The 23,649-nt window shown below is 42.0% G+C and overlaps 1 protein-coding gene across 2 annotated transcripts in view; it reads right to left on the bottom strand.

Annotated features, from left to right (window-relative positions):
* ACOT12 (acyl-CoA thioesterase 12) overlaps positions 1-19,918 on the bottom strand; it is a 40,711-nt gene extending 20,793 nt beyond the window's left edge. For both annotated transcript variants that reach the window (XM_045847723.1, XM_045847724.1), the window contains exons 1-5: positions 19,741-19,918; positions 13,874-13,943; positions 9,222-9,282; positions 6,618-6,719; positions 3,330-3,465 (exon numbers count right to left, since the gene is read on the bottom strand). In XM_045847723.1, coding sequence (XP_045703679.1) covers positions 3,330-3,465; positions 6,618-6,719; positions 9,222-9,282; positions 13,874-13,943; positions 19,741-19,867 — 496 coding nt within the window. In that variant the 5' untranslated portion in view covers positions 19,868-19,918. The remainder of the gene's footprint in view (positions 1-3,329; positions 3,466-6,617; positions 6,720-9,221; positions 9,283-13,873; positions 13,944-19,740) is intronic.
* Positions 19,919-23,649: the final 3,731 nt, after the last annotated feature.

Genomic DNA, 23,649 nt, shown 5'->3' with positions numbered 1-23,649 from the left:
GGAGGCTCTGGTCACCAGGCCTCGTGACCCTTCCCAATAGATGGACACTCATGAGAAAGGCCCAAGTAGCAGAGATCACTGTAAATTTCTCCCAAAGACAAAGAAATAACAATTTCCAGGTGTTTTAAGTGAAGGTTTGATAACAGGTATCTCTTTCTCTTGTATCAGTCTCTCCTGCAACAATGCTGTTTATGATCAGCCATGATCGGCCTATAACCATGACCAATTATTTCCTATCCTGAAAAATAATGCCTTTTGACTTTGAGAGCCCCTTCTGGCTCTGGGCGTTTTTCCCACCCTTTAGAGCTAAGTTCCTCGAAAGGACAGTCTTCAGCTCTTGCTCCTGTCCTGCCAATGAATGGGGACCTCTCAAATAACAGCAGCAATAATAGCATTTCCACAGGCCTGACACTGTTCTCAAGAATCTACCTATATTAATTTATTTAATCCTCACACAAACCTATCACATAAATACTTTCATTATTCCTATTTGCAGTTCTTTTTGTTTATTTTTAACCTTGCCTCGGTGATCTGGGAAAAACAGAGCAAAATCAGTGGTTTGAGCATGGGCAACAAGTACTGAGATAAGAAAATGAAAACTCCCTGCTGGCCGGGGACCACTGGCTGCAAGAGGAAGTAGGTGAGTTAATGAGTAGGCCAACATCAAGTGATCCAGCCTTATAAGTAAATAAATCTCAGGAAGAAATGGCTATGTTGGCTATGGGGACTGTGGGCACCTTGGGGGTGAGTGGGCCAACAGAAAGGCCCCTGCTTCCTGTGGAGCTGAGCAGAGACCAGGCCAGAGCAGGCCCCACCTCTGATGGCTGGCTTTTAGGAAAACACCATAAGCAAGTTCAGTGTCTGTCAAATGCCAGCTCTATTGTGGGATATTTCTCACTGGTTTGAATGACACTTAGAGATCTAATTCAATGCCTCAGTTTCCCCTGAAAGCAGAGGTTTGGAAATAGCTAAGCTGCTGTAAGAGCTGTGATGCCCCTCTCACCCGCTGCCTCTACTGCAAAGAACCATATTCAGGCGGAGGCTGGTGGCTCTGCCTCCTTCAACATCCACTGTGTCCTAATAAATGCACTTTAACAAAGCCTAGAGTTAAGAGTGTTTAATGTGGCAGGTGAATATGACATAGAGGTTACAGGAAGCTCCTTACATCTCTTTTATTTCTTTACCTAATACAGGTTCATCACAATGCCTCCCTTCCCATACCTAGTTATTGCACTTATGCTTCCACTAACCACACTCTTGCTGAAGTCACCAATGAACTTCCTTATTCTCGACTCAGTGGAAAGTTTTTACTCCTCACCTCCTGGAACACAGCTGATCACCCATTTCTTCCTGTCACTCTACTCCCTTGACTTTTGACACCACTTTTTCCAGTTCTCCTTCACCCCTCCTTTGTAGATTCACCCTCCTCCTCAGACCATCTCTTAGGTGGCCAAGTTCTGCAGGTTCCATTCTTGGCCCACCCCTCTGGTGTGCCCATGAGCTCTCATGGGGTGACTTCAGGTACCATCTTCATTTGAATTAACATCTGTAAACAGTTGTTTCTTAAACTTAATCTCCCCAGACCTGGTCTCACTCTTCTGGTTTTGCCACAGGCTTGTCAGATTAAACCAAATTCATTATCCACCTCATCAAAACTGCCCCCTCCCTGCCTCATATGCATGATCTCATGCATGATAGCACCATCAATTAACCAATTGCTCACACCAGAAACCTGAGCATTATCCTAGACTCCTTCTCGTTCCTGACCTATCTCCCCACATCAGTGACCCTACTCTGCTGATTTTACCTCTTGTGTGTGTGTGTGTGTGTGTGTGTGTGTGTGTGTGTGTGTGTGTGTTTAACTCTTTCCTTCCTCTCTGTCCCTACTATGACTGGTACAGCCACTCTTCACATCTTGCCTGGTCTCTAGCCCTCTAGTCTACCTCTTCAGAGTGATGATATCAAGTGCAAACCTAATAATGCAACGACCCTGCAGAAAACCCTGCACTGGTCCTCATCAAGGACAGAGGAAGGTCAAGCTTCTTAGCATGGTCTGAGGGAGCCTTTATGACACAGTTCTATCTTTTTATGTCTGCCTCCTTCCACTTTGAATTTTCTCTCTACTCCTCTTGTTCTTGTTCTCTTGTTCTTGTGGTTCAGCTATCAGATTACTTTATCAAAATGCATTTAAAATATATTTTAGTACTGAGGTCATCTTTACAAAAGGAGACTCACTCTCTTCAGCACAATAGTTAAAAGATGAAGTCTTCATTTTCTTAAAAATAACTTGTTAATGGGCATTGTATTTAGAAGGTCATCCATGAGTAGAAGCATTGGAAAACCGTGTTTCCAAATCAGTGTTGTCTGTGGGGTGTTCCTCTGGTGCCATGATGATGTCACATGGGACAGACTTAAGCCTTCAGACGTCAGGGCCTCCTGCCTCTGCCTTTCCTCTCTCCTCTAGCCTTTGTTTGCATGTACTCTTCTTCCTTCTCCTTTTTTCATGTTCTTATCCTGACCCTTCCTTGTTGTCTTTCCTTCTTCTTTTTCCTGTGTCTGCCTCTGGACCCAAGGAGAGAGAGCTGCACCTTCTGTGAGCCCCTTCGCCCTCCTAGTAGTGGAGAGTGAGGGGGGCTTGGGCTGGACCACTCAGGTCCTCCCTTCACATACTTTGCTCTCCACCAAGGTCATCTCCTCTGGGGCTGCAGGAGACGGGGCAGACAGAAAGGGCAGGTGAGGGGGGGCCTCCTTTCCCTGACTATCTGGCCCCATGAGGTCTCAAAGAGCCCAGGAAATCACTGCCAAAGAAGTGAGACACTTTGGCTCATCATAGTGTTACTGTAGAAGAGCAATAGGAGTAGAATCTTATCGCTTCCATTCATATCTGCTGTAATCTCTAGCTAGGTTCTCACTAGTCAGAGTTTCAGTTTCCTCCTCTGTTGAGATTATAAGCAGCTCATATGAAATAACAGGTGAGAAACTGCTTGGTAAACTGTAAAATATCAGATCAACGTATAGTGTTGCCATTCCTTCATTCACCGGTCATTACTGAGCACACACTGACTAACAAGTTCTGCCCAGTCCCTACTGCCCTTCTTTCACATCTCTGCCACTGGAGATCCCCAGATTCGAAGAGGTCTTAGGTGTCAGCAGTTCTGTTCTAGATGGCCAGCCCCTTCTTTCTTCAGCTACTAGGTTTGTTGGGAAAGATCTCTAGCATCACCAGGACTGGACTGTAATAATATGGGGAGAATAAGTGTGACCTTAGAAAGGACCTGTTCACCTATCATAATAATATAATTAAAGTTCATATAAGTAGATTTACTGACCATCATACTTGCTATTTTCTTTCATCAGGTTTTTAAGGGTATCTTCATGTTGTAATCGAACTTTTCTCCTCTCAGAAGCCAGATTATGTTCTACATGGTCTTGTTCAGTTAGAAGTGTGACTGGTTTTAAGTGAATCTAAGGAAAAAAAAATCTTTCACTGCCTTGTTAAAGCACAACATGAATTTTGCAAAAAAAGATAATATGCTACATTGTTTCCTAACTCAAAGTAAGTAAACTATCTATGGGTGTTTTCACACACATTTAATTTTAACTAAAATTTTTCCTTAAAATACTTTTAAACTTAAAAAATCAATATAGACAATTATTTCTCTGTACAACATGATATGTGATTTAAACAGTTTTTCAAATATTAATTTTCTTTGATTATTAAAATTTTCGACAGAATACAAAATAAGAAATTATTCAAATTAATGAATGGGGAGATATATTTCTGATGCCACTGAATTCTTACCCAGAATTTTTTCTGCCTTTTCTAAAATTAAGACATCAAGAGGACAGCATAAAGATGTTCTAGAGTAACCTATCATGTACCACGAGATACTCCCAATTTGGAAATTTCATCCCATGATAAACAACACATCAGCAAACTGAAAGAATCAATGTGTCAGAATCAAGCTTTAAACAACCCCTAGGAACCTGAAAATATGATGCATTAGAACCAAGGGATCGAGCTCCTTCAGCAAAGCCTGCCGCTGACCTGTGCGTATCAGGAAGAGGCACCCTGCAGCTGGACTGGGGTAGCTCCATGCTTATTTCCGGGATGCCAAAGGCTGGTGCTAAGCCTTGGCCAAGATAAGGGTGAACTAACCAGTGATTTATAATATGCTGCCTTAAGTCTAAAATGCCCCATAGACTGCCTTGTCTAATGAGGAACGTATAGACTAATAGTTTGCACTGGCTTAACTGCTTACACAGCCTTCTTTTAGTTGTGCAACCAGGGGTGTCACACCTGGCAAACTAATACCTTGGTTTTCCAATCTGTAGATAGAGTGTATACTGTGTGACTGAAGAGAAGCCCGAGAGCAATGCCTGGCAGTCTTAAACCTCTCTGATGTTTGTTTGTGATTTCCTTCTCCATTAGTGGACATGCAGTCTTGTCCAAAACATCCATGGAGACATCTGGTTCCTGCCGAAAGGTCCTTGAGATTTGGTCCTGTCCAAAACAGCCAAGCTTAGAAAATGCCCCTGGGTTCAAAGAGCCTATAATGGTTTTTAGACTTTTGGTTTATAGAGTTAATAAATTGAAAATGCTCTCATGTTTTATTAGTCCAATAATTGTGTAGTAGCTGTATTGCCAATAATAACCCTTCTTGCCTCAGAAGCCAAGCTGGTCATGGCACAAATATTAAGGAGCTTTTGGCATGGACCAAATGTCTCTCCTAGTGGATGCTTTGAAAGGAACCAAACATCCTACAAGTTCTTTCTCCTGCTGTACAGCCTCCTGGTAGCTTGGGTAGACTTTGCCTGAGCAGACCCTCTGGAGTCTTGTGAGTCCTTCAGTGATCTGGCCTGTGCAATTGTTGAATTAAACCCAGTTAATCATTGCCCATCCTGACCTGTAATAAACTAACTTTGGACAGAGATCCAGGTAGGCCTATCTCTTCAAACCAAACCACTGATTTTTCATGGCTCTCTGTATGATGTGCTGAACAAGAATGTTCAGCTGAACAAGCTTGTTCGATTGAACAAGAATGCTACCAAGTGGAAAATATGTTAGTCTAGGAAACTGTGCTTTACATTAAAGGTTATCTGAGCCCACAGCCACTTATGGCAGCACCATAAGGTCCCTGACTTCCCAGAAATGCTTTCAGAAAAACAGTTCTTCAGTCTCAGCAGAGACTGAACTGTAGTGTAACTACTACATTCTTATTCCATGAGTTCCTGAAGTTGGAGTAAGAAGTCTAAAGCTGGAGGGAAATTGATGGCCCCTTTTTTCCCCTTCATATGAAGGAAGAGGATGGTGAGGTGGTCTCCTTTCTGTCACTCGCTCTCAGATCTGGGAACTCTGCCCCGACCGCCATATGCTCTCATTCCCAAGAGCCTGGAGATTTATGGGGACTCCAGGGAAAACAGTGGTTGGCAACATCTATCTCAATACCTTACATTTCAGTGAACACAGGATCCCTGGGATACTTTGTCAAAGTACAGATTTCAAGTTTTCATACGAGTGATTCTAATTAAGTAGGTCTGGGATATGACCCAGAAATCTATATTTTAGGTAACATAATAGTTTATGTGAACTTCAGTTTGAAAAACAATGCCTTTGGGCAATGCAGATTTGCTTATGGCCTCTTTAATCTGGGTAGAGAGTAGGGGAAGAGTCCCAGTGGACAAGCCTCTGCAGGGATGTCTGCTCCCCAGGCACTGTGGTGGGTGAGCTCAGCCTGGCCCATCTCTGTGCCTCCTTGCTCAAGTGAGGCATATCTGGTGAGTGCAGCTCTGTTGTTATTTCTAATGAGTACAGTGAAAGCATTGTGTTGTCTCACCTCTTAAGTTTGAGGCAGTCTGAGAAGAACACATTGGCAGAGTGAGAAGTACTGCCTGTCACTCCAAAGTGGAGCTAGGAGAAGACACTGTGCCCACCTCTGGAGCAATTCTTGCAGTGAAAGATTTAAATTCTAAATCGAATTATTACATTTAAAAATACTTAGACTAAATTGGGACCTTCCCTGAGGCACACTGACCCTAAAAAGGAAAGCCAAGAAATTATAATGATAACTCTCCAGAAGACTGTGGGCAAGCTGTTCTGGGCCAATGGCCAGGCAAGACTACTGGGCACATATTGTACATCAGGCTGATGTGTTTCTTTTCAGGGTGTTTTTACCCCATATGCCCTGAAGCTTATTTTTAAACTTCAATAACTCAGCAACTTTGACATTCTTCCTTCAGGTATAAAAAAACAAATGGACCATAACATGCAACTGCTTACTAAATTGCTCTTGCTTAAAAAAATTTTTTTAAACTCAATTTGGAGTTATATAACCCCAAAAGAAAAGAACTAAGACAGTAAGCAATATTTTTGAGAGATTGATGTGACTTTTAGATCATTTAAAGCACAATATTTTTGTCTTCTTTCACAAACTGGCTACATTGTCTTTTCTCTAAATTACTTAACACTATGACATTACCACGCAATGATAACTTTCATGATGAATATTGATGAATAACAAATCTCGGGAAAGAATTTTCCATGGTAAGTTGAATGTCCATTTTTTAATAATCATTCTGATTTAATTGTTAATATATCCTTCACACAAAAAATTTACCTTTTCATTCCCAACTGACTTGGCTACAAATGTACAGAAGGCCACACTAATAAGCTTCTCTGTGCCAGTGAGCATGTCCTGTACAGTGACCTTGATGCTGATCTAAATGAAAAGAAAATAAATAAATACACTTTTAGCTGTCCCGATAACAGATGAGATTGTGGCATTCAAAATTCAGTTATGCGACTTCTGGCTAAGATAGAGGCATAGGTAAACACACTTTGCCTCCTCGCACAACCAAAAGAAGGACGACGACAAATTTAAAAACTTAAAATAACCAGGACTGCCAGAAAATTGAACTGTATGGAAGTCCAACAACCAAGGAATTAAAGAAACATTCATTGCACTGGTAGAAGGGCTAAGATGGCAGCCAGGCAGAGAGGATGCATAGCAAAGTGGTGGCTGATGGTCCCACATTTGTGTGCAGATAAACTGAGAGGAACAATTGAGGAGGGAGAGACCACACAATGTAGGGTTTCAGTACAGGAAAAGAAAGCCTCCAAACCACTGACTGTAAAAACTTGTGGGGGTTGCCGTGGTGGGAGAAACTCCCAGCCTCACAGGAGAGTTCATTGGAGAGACCCATGGGGTCCTGGAACATACACAAACACACCCACCCAGGAATTAGTACCAGAAGGGCCCAAATTGCTTGTGGGTAGAGGGGGGAGTGACTAAAAGAAGGGCGAGAGCCGAGTAAGCGGCGTTGTTCCCTCTCTGGCTCCTACCTCACATACAGCACCACAACACAGTGATGTGGGTGCCCCGCCTTGGTTAATACCTAAGGCTTTGCCTCTTACAACGTATTAGGAGTGCCAAAACAAAGAAATATGGCCCAAATGAAAGAACACATCAAAACTCCAAAAATAGAATTAAGCAATGAAGAGATAGCCAACCTGTCAGATGCAGAGTTCATAACACTGGTAATCAGGATGCTTACAGAAATGGTTGAGTATAGTCACAGAACACAGGAAGAAGTGAAGGCCAGGCAAAGTGAAATAAAGAAAAATACACAGGGAACCAACAGTGAAGGGAAGGAAATTGGTATTCAAATCAATGGGTTGGACCAGAAAGAAGAAATAAACTTTCAACCAGAACAGAAGGAAGAAACAAGAAATAAAAAACAAACAAACAAAAACCCATAAATAAATAAATAAATAAATAAATAAAGAGAGGCTTGGGAACCTCCACCTTAAACATTCCAATATCCTCATCATAGGGCTGCCAGAAGGAGAAGAGGAAGAGCAAGAGAGTGAAAACTGTTTTGAAAAAAATAATAGAGAATTTCCCCAATCTGGTGAAGGAAATAGACTTCCAGAAAGCCCAGGAAGCTCAGAGAGTCTCAAAGAAGTCGGATCCAAGGAAACACACACCAAGGCACACATAATTACATTACCCAAGATTAAAGATGAGGAGAGAATCTTAAAAACAGGAAGAGAAAAGGAGACTGTCACCTACAAAAGAGTTCCCGTAAGACTCTCCCCTGATTTCTCAAAAGAAACCTTGCAGGCAAGAAGGGGCTGGAAAGAAGTATTCCAAGTTATGAAAAGCAAGGACCTACATCCAAGATTACTCTATTCAGCAAAGCTATCATTTAGAATGGAAGGGCAGATAAAGTGCTTCCCAGGTAAAGTCAAGTTAAAGAAAGTTCAAGAAGTTAAAGAAGTTAAAGAAGTTCATCACCACCAAGCCCTTATTATATGAAGTGTTAAAGGGACTTATCTAAGAAAAAGAAGGTCAAAAATATGAACAGTAAAATGATAACAAACTAACAACTGTCAACAACTGAATCTAAACAAAACCAAAAACAAATGAAGCAAACAGCTAGAATAGGAACAGACTCACAGAAATGGAGACACATGGAGGGTTATCAGTGGGGAGGGAAGGGGAGAGAATGGAGGGAAAAGATAGTGGATAAGAAGCATAAAAAACAGGGGTAAGTTAAGAATAGTATGGGAAATGGAGAAGCCAAAAAATTTATATGTGTGACCCATGGACATGAACTAAGGAGGGGGAATGTGGGTGTGAGGGTGGGTGCAGGGCATAGAAGAATAAAGGGGAGAAAAAAATGGGACAACTGTAATAGCATTACCAATATATTTAAAATATACTTAAAAAAACAAAATTCAGTTATACACATCACCATTTCTTTTTGTTTGGTCTTTGAATGAAACCAGCATTTTAATTTATTTTTAAGCAATACTGTTATTTAAATTTTGTCCTAAAAAGTTAGAAACAGAATTTTTTTCTAATATAGAAAGATATATATTGACCCTGGAAAAGTTAGTAAATACAAAAATCAATAAATGATAAAACTGGAATCTATCCAGAGGAATTATCAATAATAATAATCTCACTCAGACTAATAATTACTAACATTTAGGTGAATTTTCTTAGTTACATATACATGATATATATATGTAAAATATAAAATGTATATTATTTTTCATATATAAAATATGACACACATGCATATACATGCACATAAAATTATTGTACTGTATTCATAGTTTTATATTATAAGTTTTTAAGTTGGTATTATGTGATATACATTTTCTAATTTCATATTAGCACCAACAGACAGAAGTAAAGAAAGGGGCCTCTTACCTCCATGCTTGTGCTGAATGCTCTAGTAACTTTTGCTTTGATGGTTATAACTTGTCCAACTCTAGTAAAAAAAAAAAATCTCAGTAATGCTGTTGCCAATGAAAATGGGATTTTTGCAGTGTTGCAAGAAAAGAATTTCAAAAGCATATGTGTGGTAAGATTTATGGGGGTGAAGGGAAATAATATACCCACAAATAAATATACCCAGGATATAGAGGGCAGGCAGGCTCTAGAGATTCCTAATAATCTTACATATATTTTCTTGGTTCTCAGTAATGAGCAAGCTGTCACTGAAACAATCCAATCTACTTCCTGATCCACCCCCCCCACCCCCCCCACCCCCCCCCACCCCCCGCTTGTGTTAGGCCCTCCTCCTAATCAATCTCTTTCCTAGACCTTCTAGGTTTCTGTGCCCTCATCCAATCCAATCCTTTTCCCAGGTTTGGCTCCTCCCCTTCATCTTGCCTTTTTGGCTTCTACTGCAGGTTTGCCTCAAAGCTGAAGTACCTACCCCTTCACTGTGGCAGACTCTGGCCAGCAGAGTCTGTGTGTTGTGACTAAAGACAGAAACAAATGCACAGGCCACAGCAGTCCCGTGGAGAAAAAGGGAAGGTACGGTACTCTCTTAAGATGAGAGTCCTGCGGCCACTTCTCTCAAGTGGAGAGCACCTTGGCTATTCTCTCAAAGAGAGAGCACACTGACCCTTGCTTGGAAAGGCTTATATTGTTTTTCTCAGGTCTTACATCAAAGACAGATTTATTATCTATTATATAGAATATTGTTGTCTTCATTTTAGGTACAATCAAGGAAATGAAAATAACAAATGCAGAAGGGAAAGGTGGCGAGCTGATTAGCTCCATCCTTGGGAAAATTCACACAGGCCTTGGAAATTACCTTGAAGACAGACAATAAACATTTACTATTTCAGACCAGGGTGAGGGAATTTTAGCAAGAGTAAGCCGAAACAGTCTGTATGCATTTTCTAGGTCTGATTCCCACAGGAAACCCAGTTTGAGGGTCTGGCTCCTGCCCACCACATTGCTCCTGTAGGTTTTCCATACAGAGCTGAGTCACATTTGCCAGATTTAAAGCAAACTGGTTCCCTACACTGCACCATCTTGGCTTCCATTGTACACGGCCAAAAATTTCTGCTGCATCATCTGGTTTCTCCTGCTCATGTTCTTATCTGCCCCTGCACCATGTTGGCTACTTCAAAGTAGAGAATTTCCTTCCCTGCTCTTGACTTCCCCCAAGCCCCTACCCGCAGCCATAATCTGGCACCAAGCCTGAAGTTTCCTGGGGAGATTTTTTTCTGCCCACTTCAAGGATTAAGTTTTAAAGGCAAAGGATGCTTTGGTCTCCTGAAGTATGTGTGAATGAGCCTGTAAATGGTATGGCTTCCTAGTAAATCAAGCTTGATGGGATGCTGTAACTTCCTAGTGAAGCAGGCCCAATATCTGACTCATCTTCCCAGCTTAAGCTTAATATTTGATTCGATTTGTTCCCTTCCTTTATTAATACTAAGAACCCATGCTAACAATCCTAGCACACCTCATTTTATACTTAACGATTTAGTTAAATGCATGTGCCATAGAGGAGTTTCACCTTATGCTTATGCATGAAAAATTCAGGATAACGATAACAGAAAAAAACAGCACTAAAAACAGATGTCAATCATTCTGAACCACACACATGTTGGCTGACTACCTATATTTAAACAGAAGAGGGCCTTGGCAAAGACTATGTGCCAAACAAGTTCTAAATTTGCAACAGATAGTTTGACAATATTGTAGCTGTTGCCTTAAGAGAAGTTAAAAAAACACAAACCTATACAATTGATCTTTATTTTAAAATATTAGATAACAAATAACTGGTACATTTACACAATGGAATACTACACAACAGAAAGGAAGAAGGAACTCCTACCCTTTGTGACAATGTGGATGGAACTGGAGAGCATTATGCTAAGTCAAATAAGCCAGGTGGTGAAAGACAAATATTGTATGATCTCACCTATAAGTAAAACCTAATCAACAAAACAAATGAGCAAAATAGAACCAGAGACATGGAAATAAACAAACTAACAGTAACCAGGGGGGAGCGGGGAGAAGGTAATGGGGCAAAGAAGGGGAAGGGTCATCAAGCAACATGTATAAAGGACCCATGGACAAGGACAATGGGGAAGGGGAAGGATTGAATGTGGGAGATGGGGGTGGGTAGGGCAAGGGAGAGTAATGGGGGAAATGGGGACAACTATAATTGCACAACAATAAAAAAAGGAGAAAAAAAGAACACTAGACAAATAAAGTGTTAACAAATAAGTGAATAAACATACAAACAAGCAGGTCCTAGAGTTGATCAGCCTCACTAGGTTTCCAGGGGCCCTTGGTGCTGCTAGGTGGTCCATTCATTCACTCCTCACCATTACTGGGGTTCTAGTCATGTAGCCCAAAGCTGTTCAGGGCTCTCAGCCACCTCTGATTCCTTAACCCAAGCAGAAGGTAAGGGTCTACCCTATAGAAGCCTCCTCAATTTTTCTCCCTTACTTTCAAAGTTGAACTATATTCTCACTGTTCCCCTCACTCTTCTGTTACAGATGAAGAAAGATCTCTTCCAGGCCTCCTCCTTCACCTGCCCCCTTCATCCCATCCCACCATCGGCTGGCTTAGTCCGCCCTTTCCTCCTTTGTATCCTGACTCTTCACCTGTGCCTGACTCCTTATCAGTCTGTGAAAATGCTTATCCTTTCTAAAATCCTTCTCTCAATCCTATTCTATCACAAGACTTTTCTGTTTCCCTCCATATTCAAACTTCCTAAAATAATCTTTTCTTTTTCTAATATATTTAACAAGTGTTTACTGAGTTATGATCTCAGTAAGCTCAGTAGGCATTAAGCTAAGATCTCAAGACACACAATTAATGACATCGAGGAGACCTCCCTCGGGACACCGGTTGTCCACAGATGAAGTGCCTGCTGTGTGATTTTTTAGAAAAAAAAAGGCTCAAGTATTGCAAAAGCACCCAGAAGAAATGACTAATTTGGACTGTCAGTTAAGAAGCCACAAAGAGGAGACATTTGAGATGGGTCTTCAAAGACTAGGGTTTCCTCAGGTGTAGCAGTTTGGGCCTTTCATCCTCCACTCACTTCTCAGCCACTGCAATCCAGCCGTTGCCTCCACATCTCACTCCTGATCTCTCCACAGTCCCTTCCTGACAGCCAGATCCATTCACTTAACCGAGCTCTTTCTTCAGGAAACTTTCTCTTCTTGCCTTGGTTTCCAAAAAACTCATCTCATCCTCAGTTTCCTCTACAGAGTTCTCCTCCTTCATCTGCCCTCTAAGTGTAAACATCTACTAAATTTCTGTCCTTTGTCCTATTTTCTTTTCACTTCACCCTCTTCTTCTGTAATCTTATCATCTTTATAGAGATGACTTTTCCTGGGCCTCATTCTTGATACTCAGAGTCACATTCTCAGAGCCACATTCTCAGAGCCACTTCTCTCAGCAGATTCAGCTAATAGTCACGGAGGCTGTACTAGGCTCAGCGTTAGCTGCGTCCACAGATGTTACCTAATGTACTGTATTCCCCATATTTAGCACATGCAAATCCAAACTGATTTTCTTTTTCCTTAAATGGGTTCCCCCTAGACTTGCCAGACCTCCCAGATCTTTCTGGTAAGGTTTCTAGCAAAGATTTACAGTCATGGCATCAAGCGGAGTTAGAGTCCCTCTTCAAAGCTACTGCAGTGCTTTGTACTCAGATAGACTCAAGTCTGACATCTCCCTGCCTGTCAGACTCTGAGGAAGGAAAGTTTCTGCCACTTTTCTTTGTTTCTTTTGTGAACTCTGCCCTGACTTTAAAAGTAGGGGAACGCTCCACCCAACCAAACTCCTGACCCTGAATCCAAATAATGAAATGACTAAAATCTCAGCGAACTAAAACTAATTTCACAGCATGGCATTCAAAGCCTTCTGCTACCCAACCACAGTCCCTAGGGGGGCTACCATTCCTCTGCAGACAGGGTTTTCCCGAGTGTTCCCTGCTCCTTTCCACTAGATGCGTAGGCTCTTATATGCACCTCATCTTGTGAAGTCCTTTTCCCATTTCTACTGCTCATACCAGAGGAAAGTCTATTTGACAATGTCTGTTTGACATTATTTGAATGCATGTAATGCTGAGAGCTATTTCTCCACAAATTCAGAACTGAATCTATAGTTAAGAATGTTTATTAATAGTAGGTCCTGCAGTCCTGGCCTGGTGGCTCAGTTGGTTGGAGTACTGTCCCATAAACCAAAAAGTTCACAAGTTCAATTCCCAGTCAGGGTACACACCTGGGTTGCTGTTTTAGTCCCTGGTCAGAGTGTGTATGAGAGGCAACCAATTGATGCTTTTATTTTGCATCTATGTTTCTCTCTCTCTCTCTCTCTCTCTCTCTCTCTCTCTCTCTCTGCCTCCCTCTCTAAAGATCAATAAGCATGTTCTCAGGTGAGAAAAAAAAGTAGGTCCTGCAAATTTCTTTACTGATTTACTTTGGGTTGAATGTTATTTACTTTATTAATGAACAGGTTACTGACTTAAAATGAACAAGCTTACATGTTGCAAATAAACCAATACACTCAGGTGAAAGGTGAGAAACAGCAATTCCACTCACCTAGCTGTCTCCTCAAATTGTATGTCATCCACTGAGGCTGTAACACAGGAAACCCCAGCATGTTTCTCAGCTTCAAAAAAACAGGTAAAAACATGCAGTATTAATAATGTTTGAATATCTCAGCATGGGGAAAAAGGAAGAAAACTTAAGTGGCTTTATTTTAGTAATTCATCTTTTCATTCAATAAAAGACCACCGTGGCCACACTCTGAATGATCTGATTTGTAACAGTTGAATTTCTATTGCATGGAAATTACTGTAACTTCTTCTACATTTAAATTTACATCATCTTTGATTTGAAGTTTAATACCAGTACCCAGCCTATCTAGTTATTCAACTAGCAATTTTAGTAAGTTGGTGCCAACCTGAAGTGCTTTGTTAGGTACTGTCTTCCTTTTGTTTTAAAAACAATGCATCACAATTGTATCCATTATCTCACCAACCAGTCACTGAATATATTTAAGCCACTTAGCCATTGTAAGCACTGAACGGTGAGGGAGACCCTGTGATCAAACCCCCAAATCTGGACATCAGAGAAACATAGCAGGTATTGAGTCAACATTTAGTATTTCTTATTACCGAGTTTATTATGCACTAACTATGTTGGAGGAGGAGAGTATTGATTAGGGTGGAGAGAGATTAGGGTGGAGCTCCACTTATTTCCATGTCCCATGTCTGCATTTAATTTGTTAAAATATTTTGATTGTTGGTTTTATAGGCACTTTATGTAAAAATATCAGATTTTATTCCCTTTGGGAAAAATGTTGACATATGCTTCTGCCAGAATTTGATTTTGAGGAATAGCCAGTTAAAACCCAAACAGGCTGCATTTGCATTTTAAGAACTTTTAACCCCATCTTAGTTTAGGAGACTTTGGTCCTGATGCCACGTCATGAAAAAGAAACAGTAAATTATACTGAATTGGTATTCTTTGTGTGTACTGGATTTCTTTAACTGCAATATATATTCCCAGGTAAAGAGAGGTAAGAAAATCTTCTGGAGAGCAAATATTTAAAATACTCCTCCCTATAGTCCAATTCTGTAGAAAATGGAACATTCTGGTTTTACTGGCTGGAAAAGTGTTACCAGAAAAGGAACCCCAGCAGAACTCTGTGAGTGAGAGAGAGAGCAGCATGGGTTTCCCAGCTATACAGTTTAGTGAGAGGAGGAATGTATAAAGGTATCAGACTGTAGAAATACAGGGGTGGGCAAAAGTGGGCTTAGAGTTGTAATATAAATAAATAATATCATAACTAATAAATAAGAATACAAGAATAAACTGTGTTTTGTGTAGTCACAACTGTAAATCTGCTTTTCCCCGCCCTGCACTTAAGGTAAGATCAATTTAACTCTGTGTCTCAGACATCTGTTGAGTCCCCACTGACTTCTGGAGACTGAGCTGAATCAGTCCTATCTTTTAACAAGTCTCCTCAGTGGCGGAGATCCAGCCACAGTCAGCGACCTTTTAGTGCTTATGATTTCCAGGGAACTAACGGAGCCATGCAGTTATACACTGTAGAACATTGACTAAAGGGTGCCTAACAGACATTCATTCCAGTTATCTCACATGAGGGAATGGGATGTTGAGCTTATCAATCTATTCTTGTTAATAAAGTGTTACCATGTGCACCCACATGAGTTACCAATTTTGAATGATTTAGATGGTAATTAAAGTACAATAACCAATAAAAGAGTACATTTTTATTGTATATATTGGGTACCTACTATGTATGTGTATTACTATATTAGATGGCACTAGGAACCAAGAAGAAACATAGTTATAATAATAGTTACCATTTATTAAGCATTTATTACTGGCCAGGCCTTGAGATAAGAATTTATGAATTTCCAGTTCACGAGGTTGGTACAATTATTAGTTCCATTTACAGATGAGGAAATTTAGGCTAGGAAAGATTAAATACATTGTTCCAAATAGGGGTTTTTAACTACTCAGAAACTCAGAAAAGACCACCCAAGGAATGCTGCCTAGAGAGCTACTGGGCTAAGTGGGGGCTTCAGGGTCTCAGTAGCCATGGCAAAGATCACAGACTTTCAAGGCCCATTAAACTGAAAAGGAAAATAAAAATATAAGAAACCAAGATAGGGCTACATTTTTACATGTAATTACATGTGACTGTTTTCTTTTTACAAGTATATCAGATGTGAATTCAATAGCACCAACTTGTTCTGGCTCCTGATTTTGATGGTTGTTCATACTGTATGCCAGTAAAAGTGGAAACACTCTAAAACTATTTCTGATTCCCTGGGGAGACTGAGAGGAAAATTAGCAGACTGGTTATGTGGTTGTGATCCAGGTGTAGAATGATGATTGCTACCAATTGTGGTCCCTTCATTTATTCCTTTAACTCATTGAACAACTGTGCTATGCCAGCCTCAATGTAAGGTGCTTAAAATATAAAACAGTCATGATCTCTGTTCTCATGGAGTCTAGTGGAAGAGCCAGGGATTAATTAAATGAACAAATAATAGCAAAATTAATTAAGTGCTCTGAAGAAAACGTGGATTTTATGAGGGTAACTAAGGAGCCAGACCTGGAAGGCTTGGGCTGGGCGGTGGCCGTGCAGGCATAGCAAAGTGGTTGGGATGAGAGATTTCCTTCCTGTGACATTGACAGGACATGGTTCACAGGTTGAATATGTGGAGGGGGAAGCAAGGTAAGAGGTACCAAGGATGGATGACTGCCAGATGTATGACTTGCACAACTGGATGGATTGGGTGTCATTCTTGAGAGAGTGAATGAACCCTGGAAAAGACTCGCAAGTGAAATAGGGAGGGAAAAGTGAGTCTGGGATATTTCAAAATAAGAAATGGATATGGATGGTGAAGAATGACTCAAAATGGCTTCAAGCCTCTAGGCTTAAAGAGCTACAAGAATAGTGAAGCCGATGACGGATGAGGTCTTATGCCAAAATGATAGTGAATGGGTTTAATCTTCTTTTAAATTATTGAGAAGGCATTTGGGAATGTCTTCTGGGCATGTCCTGGGGCCATGACTGTCACCATTGTTTGTCATAGTGCTGTCCTACACACAAGTGCTGTTCAAGAAGGAACTCTGGTTGAGAAAATGCCGGGAAACCTAGTTTTTGTGTTACTCCTATTGTGTAAAGTGAAGCAGCGTAGCAGAGCACTGCTCTGCTTCGGATTTAGTTACACCCTGGCTAAGTAACATCCCTTGCCTATGTGGTGCCTCTTCTCCACATGCAGCGTTTCACACAGGCATCTCCATGTTTCCAGACCAACTTTGTCGTAAAGGTTTCTTTAGTACTGCATTGTTAGTAACAGAACTGTGAAGGTCCAGGGTAATTGGTGATCAATCGAATCATCCCATTGTCTGAGTTTCCAAAGACGTAATACCACAGAGATTTCTGTGACAATTGCAGGAGGGCAACTGTTTCTCCATTACAGGACAGGGGTACTAAGTGAGGTAACTTGAAAGTCACCACAAAAAGCAAACAAGTGGGCAAAATAGAACCAGAGACATGGAACAAACTGGCAGTGACCAGGGGGGAGGGGGAGAGGGACAACAGGGGGCAGAAAGGGAAGGGTCTAGTCGAGGAATATGTATAAAGGACCCTTGGCAATGGACAACAGGGTGGGGGCTGACAGACGGAGCAGGGGCAGGGCAGGGGAGAGCAAAAGGGAAAAATTGGGACAACTGTAATTGAACAACAATAAAAAAAGTTACTTCAATACTCATATAATGTATTCAGTTGCCTTGGCAACAGGCATCACTATTAGCAACCTCAATGATTTCTATACTTGTTTCTCCTTCATGTGGATTAATTTTATATTCATGTTCCCATTATGTTATTATAACACACCTCAAATCCTGATAAAAAAAACTATTAAGAAAGAAACAAAACAAACCTACCAACAAACAGAAAACAAACAAACAGATTGGCATCAGATGTACGACTAAATTTTGCAGGTGGTTAACACACAGGGGATTAGAAACTCTATTAACACTCACTGAGGAAAGCAGAGTTTTGTAATCATCTGAATTTACTTTTGCCCTCTATAACTTAAGGGTCCAGGAAACATGATCTTTAAAGTTCCTTCCAGCTCTAATATTTTATCTTAACATATTTTACTTGAAAAGGTACATTTGCTGAGTCTATTAGGTGCCTTATGCAAAGTCTTCCTTTTAGAAATGAGATTTCTATTCCCGGAACCATCCATCCATCTATCCATCCATCCATATCATCAGGAAGTTTTCATTCGGTGCTTCGTAGCATGGGAACTAGCTTTAGTTTACACGCTAATTGGCAAGGCAGGAAGTAAAAAGGTGAACAGATTAACATACAAAATAATTACAGACAGTGCTAGGTAGTATCATGAATGAAAAAAATGGGTTCTATGGAAAGTAATCTCACAGGATGATCTCATCCTAAACTTCTAACTGGGCAGTTCATGCCCCAGGTATGTAACTTCATTAGTGAAAGATTTTAAGCCAACCCTATCTAAAAACCATGAGATGCACAACCATTGTTCTTGTGCATCTAAGGCTAACATACCTTTGAGATTCCAGAAGTAATATCCCTTGAAGGGAGTATTAACTTTCAAGAGAACGCATAATCGTAACTATCCTGAAATCCAATCCCTGCCTTGCTTTCTCCCACCTTCCTTACATCCCTTCTTTAAATTCAAATGCATAAAAGAAGCTGCAAAACTGTTACTGTCTGAAGCATTTGAAATCTCGCTTCTGGCATGTGTCGTCAGCTTGGCTCACGTAAACTCTTGTAAATATTTATTCTGTACAGGTTTGTTTGGACGTTTCTTACCTTGCCAGCATAAGCTGGCAAAAGCATTGCAATGAAATTGACAAAAGGGTGCAAATGTAAGTGTGATTGGAAAAGATGCCTCTAAGGAAATGATATTGAAGCTGAGATACAATGCATGGGAAGGGCCAAGAGTATAATGGTAAAGTCGAAATCAGGTGCAGAGGACCTGAGCGGAGACTAAATAAGTGTGTGGTAGGCAACACATTGAATGCAGAAACAGGTAAGAGAAGTAATTCTCTATCTAACCAGACATTTAAGAGATTTGCAGAAATGTAACCAATACCGCTCCTTTAAGTACATTTTTTTGTTACTGTTGAGAATATAGTCATTTTTCAATAAAAATATGTAATAGGTTCATTCCGTTCCTTTTATTTTTGAAAAGGGTTTTATTTATTTATTTTACAGAGAAGGGAAGGGAGGGAGAAAGAGAGGGAGAGAAACATCAACGTGTGAGAGAGAAACATCATCAGCTGCCTCTCTACCGGGACCAGGGCCGCAGCCCAGCCATGTGCCCTGCCCCGGACCAGTGACCTTTCCGTTTGCAGTATGAGGCCCAACCAGCTGAGCCACACCAGTCAGGGCCATTCCCGTTCCTTTTGAATGAATTGATTTTTAAATTTTTGTATGTGGCAAATATGGATAAAAATAACCCATATAAACGAAATCTCTCGGTGGTCCTCATTTATTTAATAGGGCAAAGGAGTCCTAAGACTAAAATGTTTGAGACCTACTGGCCTAGGTAACTCCCAGTGTTGGATGAACTAGCTTAACCCTTATGGTCCCTGCACACAGCTCACGACTCAAACTACGCTCTTCTCTTCACTGATCCCGTGTCCCGGTCCGGGTCCGGGTCCTGGTCCGGTTCCCGGTCCTGGCGTGGCGCGGGCTGGGGAGCCAGGCGTCGGCTCGGCACTGGGATGGGTTATCCAGGATCCTCCTAAGTCCTGACCCCCGTCACCCCGCGTCCCCACGGCCCAGCCCTGCTCCTAGCTCCCAGACCCCCCAGACCCCATTCTGTACCCGTTCCGGCCCCCGCCTCGACTGCCCCGGCCCGCCGTGCTCCTACCCGCCAGGCAGGCGGTGGCGTCGATCCACTTGAGCAGCTGCCCCGCGCTGAGCTCGCCGCGGGAGTTGGCGTGCGCCGGCTGGATGGCCTGGGTCGTGTGCACCTCGCCGGGCCCCGGCTGCGCCATGGCTGGGCCCGGCGTGAGCAGCCTCTCGGCGGAGCGCGCCCGGTCAGCACCCGGCCCGCCCGGATCCAAAGGGCACCTGCGGCGCCGCCGCCCTGGCCCAGCTCCCGCTCCCGCTCCCGCTCCCGCTCCCTGCCCGCCGGCCGGCCGGCCCGGGCAGCGCGAGGTGAGCTCCACGTGCCGGCAATATCGCCCCTGGAATACGGCGAGGAGAGCGAAGGCGCACTTTTTTCTGCTTCAGAAGCCAAATCTGGAGCGACCGAGGCTGATAGGGCTGCGAACCTCCTGGGTTTCTCACCCCTAAAGGGACGATGTCAGCACTTCTCTCAGGGCTGTACAGAGAATTAAATGAGAAAACGTAGGAAACTCAGAGCGTGTGCCTGTGTGTTTTGTAAGTAAATAGAGAGGTCTGAAGAACTTAACAGGTGATGGAAAATTAAGAATTGATTAGTTAAATGATGTCCAGGGAATGTATAACTTTTGCTTTAGAACCTGATTTTAGTCCTTCCTTCTCCCTCCCTCCCTCCTTTCTTTCTCTCCCTTTGTTTCGTTCTCTCCCTTCCTTCCTTCCTTACCCCCTCCCTCCCTCCTTCCTTCCTTCCTTCCTTCCTTCCTTCCTTCCTTCCTTCCTCCCTCCCTGCCTCCCTGCCTTCCTCTTTCCCTCCCTCCCTCATTCTATTCCCCCATCCCCCCTCCTCTCTCTTTCTTTTCCTGGCTGTTGACTCCTGGGTAGAATGTATACACATGTCTCAAGCCTTCATTCAAAATCCACCTTCTGATTCTTAATATATTATAATGGCTACAATAATCCTTTGTTATTAATCTATCATTTTGTTATAAAGTCACTCCCCCGCCCACCGCCACCGAAAGAACAAAAACAAGTGTGGATTTTTGCAGATACATCAGAGTCACTCAACACACTAAGGAAGCCTTTTGGTTTTAATGTAGAGAATTGATCATTAGAAACTGTTACCTCATTACTAATGATCCCAGGAAATCCCAAGATAATCTCTCCTTTATGGAAGACAGAAATCTAGAACATTAAATAACAATTTTCATTCTCAGTCTTGAACACGTAAAAACTACTACACTTTCTAGAGCTGAAATCGGTGGCTTTACAAAGCAGTTCTCATTAACGGAAGGGACACCAGAAAACCACCCACATACAGTAGATTCATAGATGCCATATCGTTAGGGGCGGCTTCACCTGGGAGAGCATTTCTGAGTAAAGAAATGGGAGCGTGGAGGGCCGAAGCCGTGTGCCAGGCATGCAGCTGACTCGAAAGCAGCAGCCAGGGTAGTAGATCCCCCGGCTTATCTCAGGGCTTTAGACTGCCGGGAGCAGCTGACCACAAAACCTACCCGACCCCAGCAAACATGTGGTACTTCTTCATCTCTGTGCAGATGGCCTGCCAAGCTCCAGCCTGGAAACATCAGAATGGAGAGTCTGTTAATTTTGCTTTTCTTTTTAAAAGTTTATTTTATTTTATTATTTATGAAAGAGAAGAACTAAGGAAACATGACTTGATAACCTCCAGGGTCCTCTCTAGGTAGGTTTCCATCCCATAGAACCATAAATAAGTTAGGTGCATTCAGTCAGTCAAGCCTGAAGTTTTACTTTTATAAAAAGCACAAAAATAACTTCTCTTAAGCAAGCAAATGAAAACTTTTGCCTTCAAGATGGTCCTTTCATGTAGTTATATACTTATTTCAATGGCAATGTTACCACTTGTATCACTTTTGGCACATCTCTTTGGAAAATATCTCTAGACTTCTTACTATCGCTTTGGCAGATTTTTGTTCAGCAAATATTTACTTAATCTACTGATAACTCCATGGGAGACACTTATTCACGTTGGGCTTGGCCATGTGACTTGCTCTGAGATGGAGTGTGGGGAAGTAAGAGTGTACCGGTTCCAAGTCTAGCCCTAAAAACAATATGTTCCTGTCCTTGGGAATGTGTGACCTCTGTCATGAAAAGATTATCTGCCTGAGTAGCTGCCCCATCAGCGTCTGGGTGCCAGGCTGAATTCACATTTCGCAGAGCCCTGCTAGTCAAGCTGCAGACCTGCAGCCTGAAGCTAAGCCACCGGCAGACACATAGACTCTTGAATGAGACATTACCTACTGTTGTATGTCACTGTGATTAGAGGTTGTCTGTTACAGAGCGATAACTGACAGTTACAGGCATGGATTTTATTCATGGATATTTAAGGAAATTTATTAAGTTATTGGAAATAGCATTTGTGTTTAAGTTGGGCTGTATTATTTTGGGTAAAAAAAAGAAACAGGGACAAAGTGGTAATATTATGTGTATACTCCTAAACTTGGTTTCCTGTAAACTTCAAGAATTTCAAAATTGTTTTAAGTGTAGATGTAGAAGTTGGTTTTCTACAGTGATTATCTGGAAGGGGGACAGCTTGTATCTGTATATGTATGTTAGGTATGTTTGATCAAAAATTAGACGCAGCACACAAACCCACTATTGTGTTTTCTTATACATATTATCTCCTATTTAGATATCTTTGGATTATGGTTTCATATCTTTTGTTGGTTTCTCACTGATTTCCATTTTAATAGCCTCAGCCTAACACTAGTATTCTTATGTTTTTCTGAATGGCCTCTTTTTCTCTTGCACAATGAAAATGTCATTTTTGCTATTGTGTTTGAAGAAAAGGCTTCCATTTTCCATTTCTGTTTAGAGACATCTTTTGAAGACAAGCAGAATGTGAAGCCAGCTTGGTTTTAAAAGGTCGAGCACAAATGCAGGAGAGCTGATTTGAGAGAGAGTGGAAAGTGTGATGATAAGAACATCTTTAGAATGTTGGAGTGGGAAGAGAAGTAGACCGTCTGACCCCTCATTCTGGAGGGGAGGAGATGAAGTGTCTGGCCTGAGTTACACTGCGAGGTAGTGGTTGGGCTTTGGGAAAACTGAGAACCAGGAGCACGAAATATAAGACGAGAGAACAAAATGCTCCCCCCGCAGAAACAGAGCCTCCAGCACGACTTTGAGAACAGGCAGTGTATCTGAGAGGAAATGGCAGAAAGCATTTGTAGGGGAGTCAAAGTGTGGTCCCCAGACCAGCAGCCCTGGCTTCACCTGGGAGCTTATTAGAAATGCAGAACCTCAGGTCCCAGCCAGACCAGCTGCATGAGAATCTGCATTTTATTAAGATGCCCAGGTGAGTCACGAGCATGTTACATTTTGTGAAGAACAGCCTCTCAGAGACATGGAAACTGGATTTTTGTACTCCAACTCCCATCCTTAGTTGATTAAGGGCTGCTCCTGAGGGCCTTAGCCCCCAGCACTCAGGCTGACTGCTGAGGGAGGCAGACTTTCAGGAAGAGCTTTGCCTCAGTAGGACATCAGGACACCGTCAGGTTGCCACGGATGCCAGAAAGGCAAATGCTGACGGTGTGGATGCTAGCAAGACAGAGAGCCATGATACTTCCACCATTCTGAACATCAGCAGCTGGGAGCCTTTCATTTTAGGAGATAGGTCCCTGGCAGAGGATTTGGTAATTCAAAGTATCTCACGCCAAAATATTTCCTATGTTTGGAGTCCATTAACAGTTCATGAGAGAAGTACTTTACGGGATGCTAGATCGTAGCCCATCTGAGTGGTCTGGAATGAGCTGTCTGGCACTGTCTCTCTCAGACTCTACCTCCACCTTTGGAATTGGTTAGGGAAGGTGTCAGATCAATGGTTTCAAATTCAAATTCAGATGAGAAGGGTGTGGTTACCATTTAAATACAGAGCTCCTGAGCAAACATTCCCGAAGGG

Source organism: Phyllostomus hastatus, unplaced genomic scaffold (genome assembly GCF_019186645.2).
Source record: "Phyllostomus hastatus isolate PE091 unplaced genomic scaffold, TTU_PhHast_1.1 phas_contig_58, whole genome shotgun sequence".
Classification (NCBI taxonomy): domain Eukaryota; kingdom Metazoa; phylum Chordata; class Mammalia; order Chiroptera; family Phyllostomidae; genus Phyllostomus; species Phyllostomus hastatus.
Note: the sequence above shows the minus strand (reverse complement) of the source record. Positions and strands in the feature narration are given on the sequence as shown.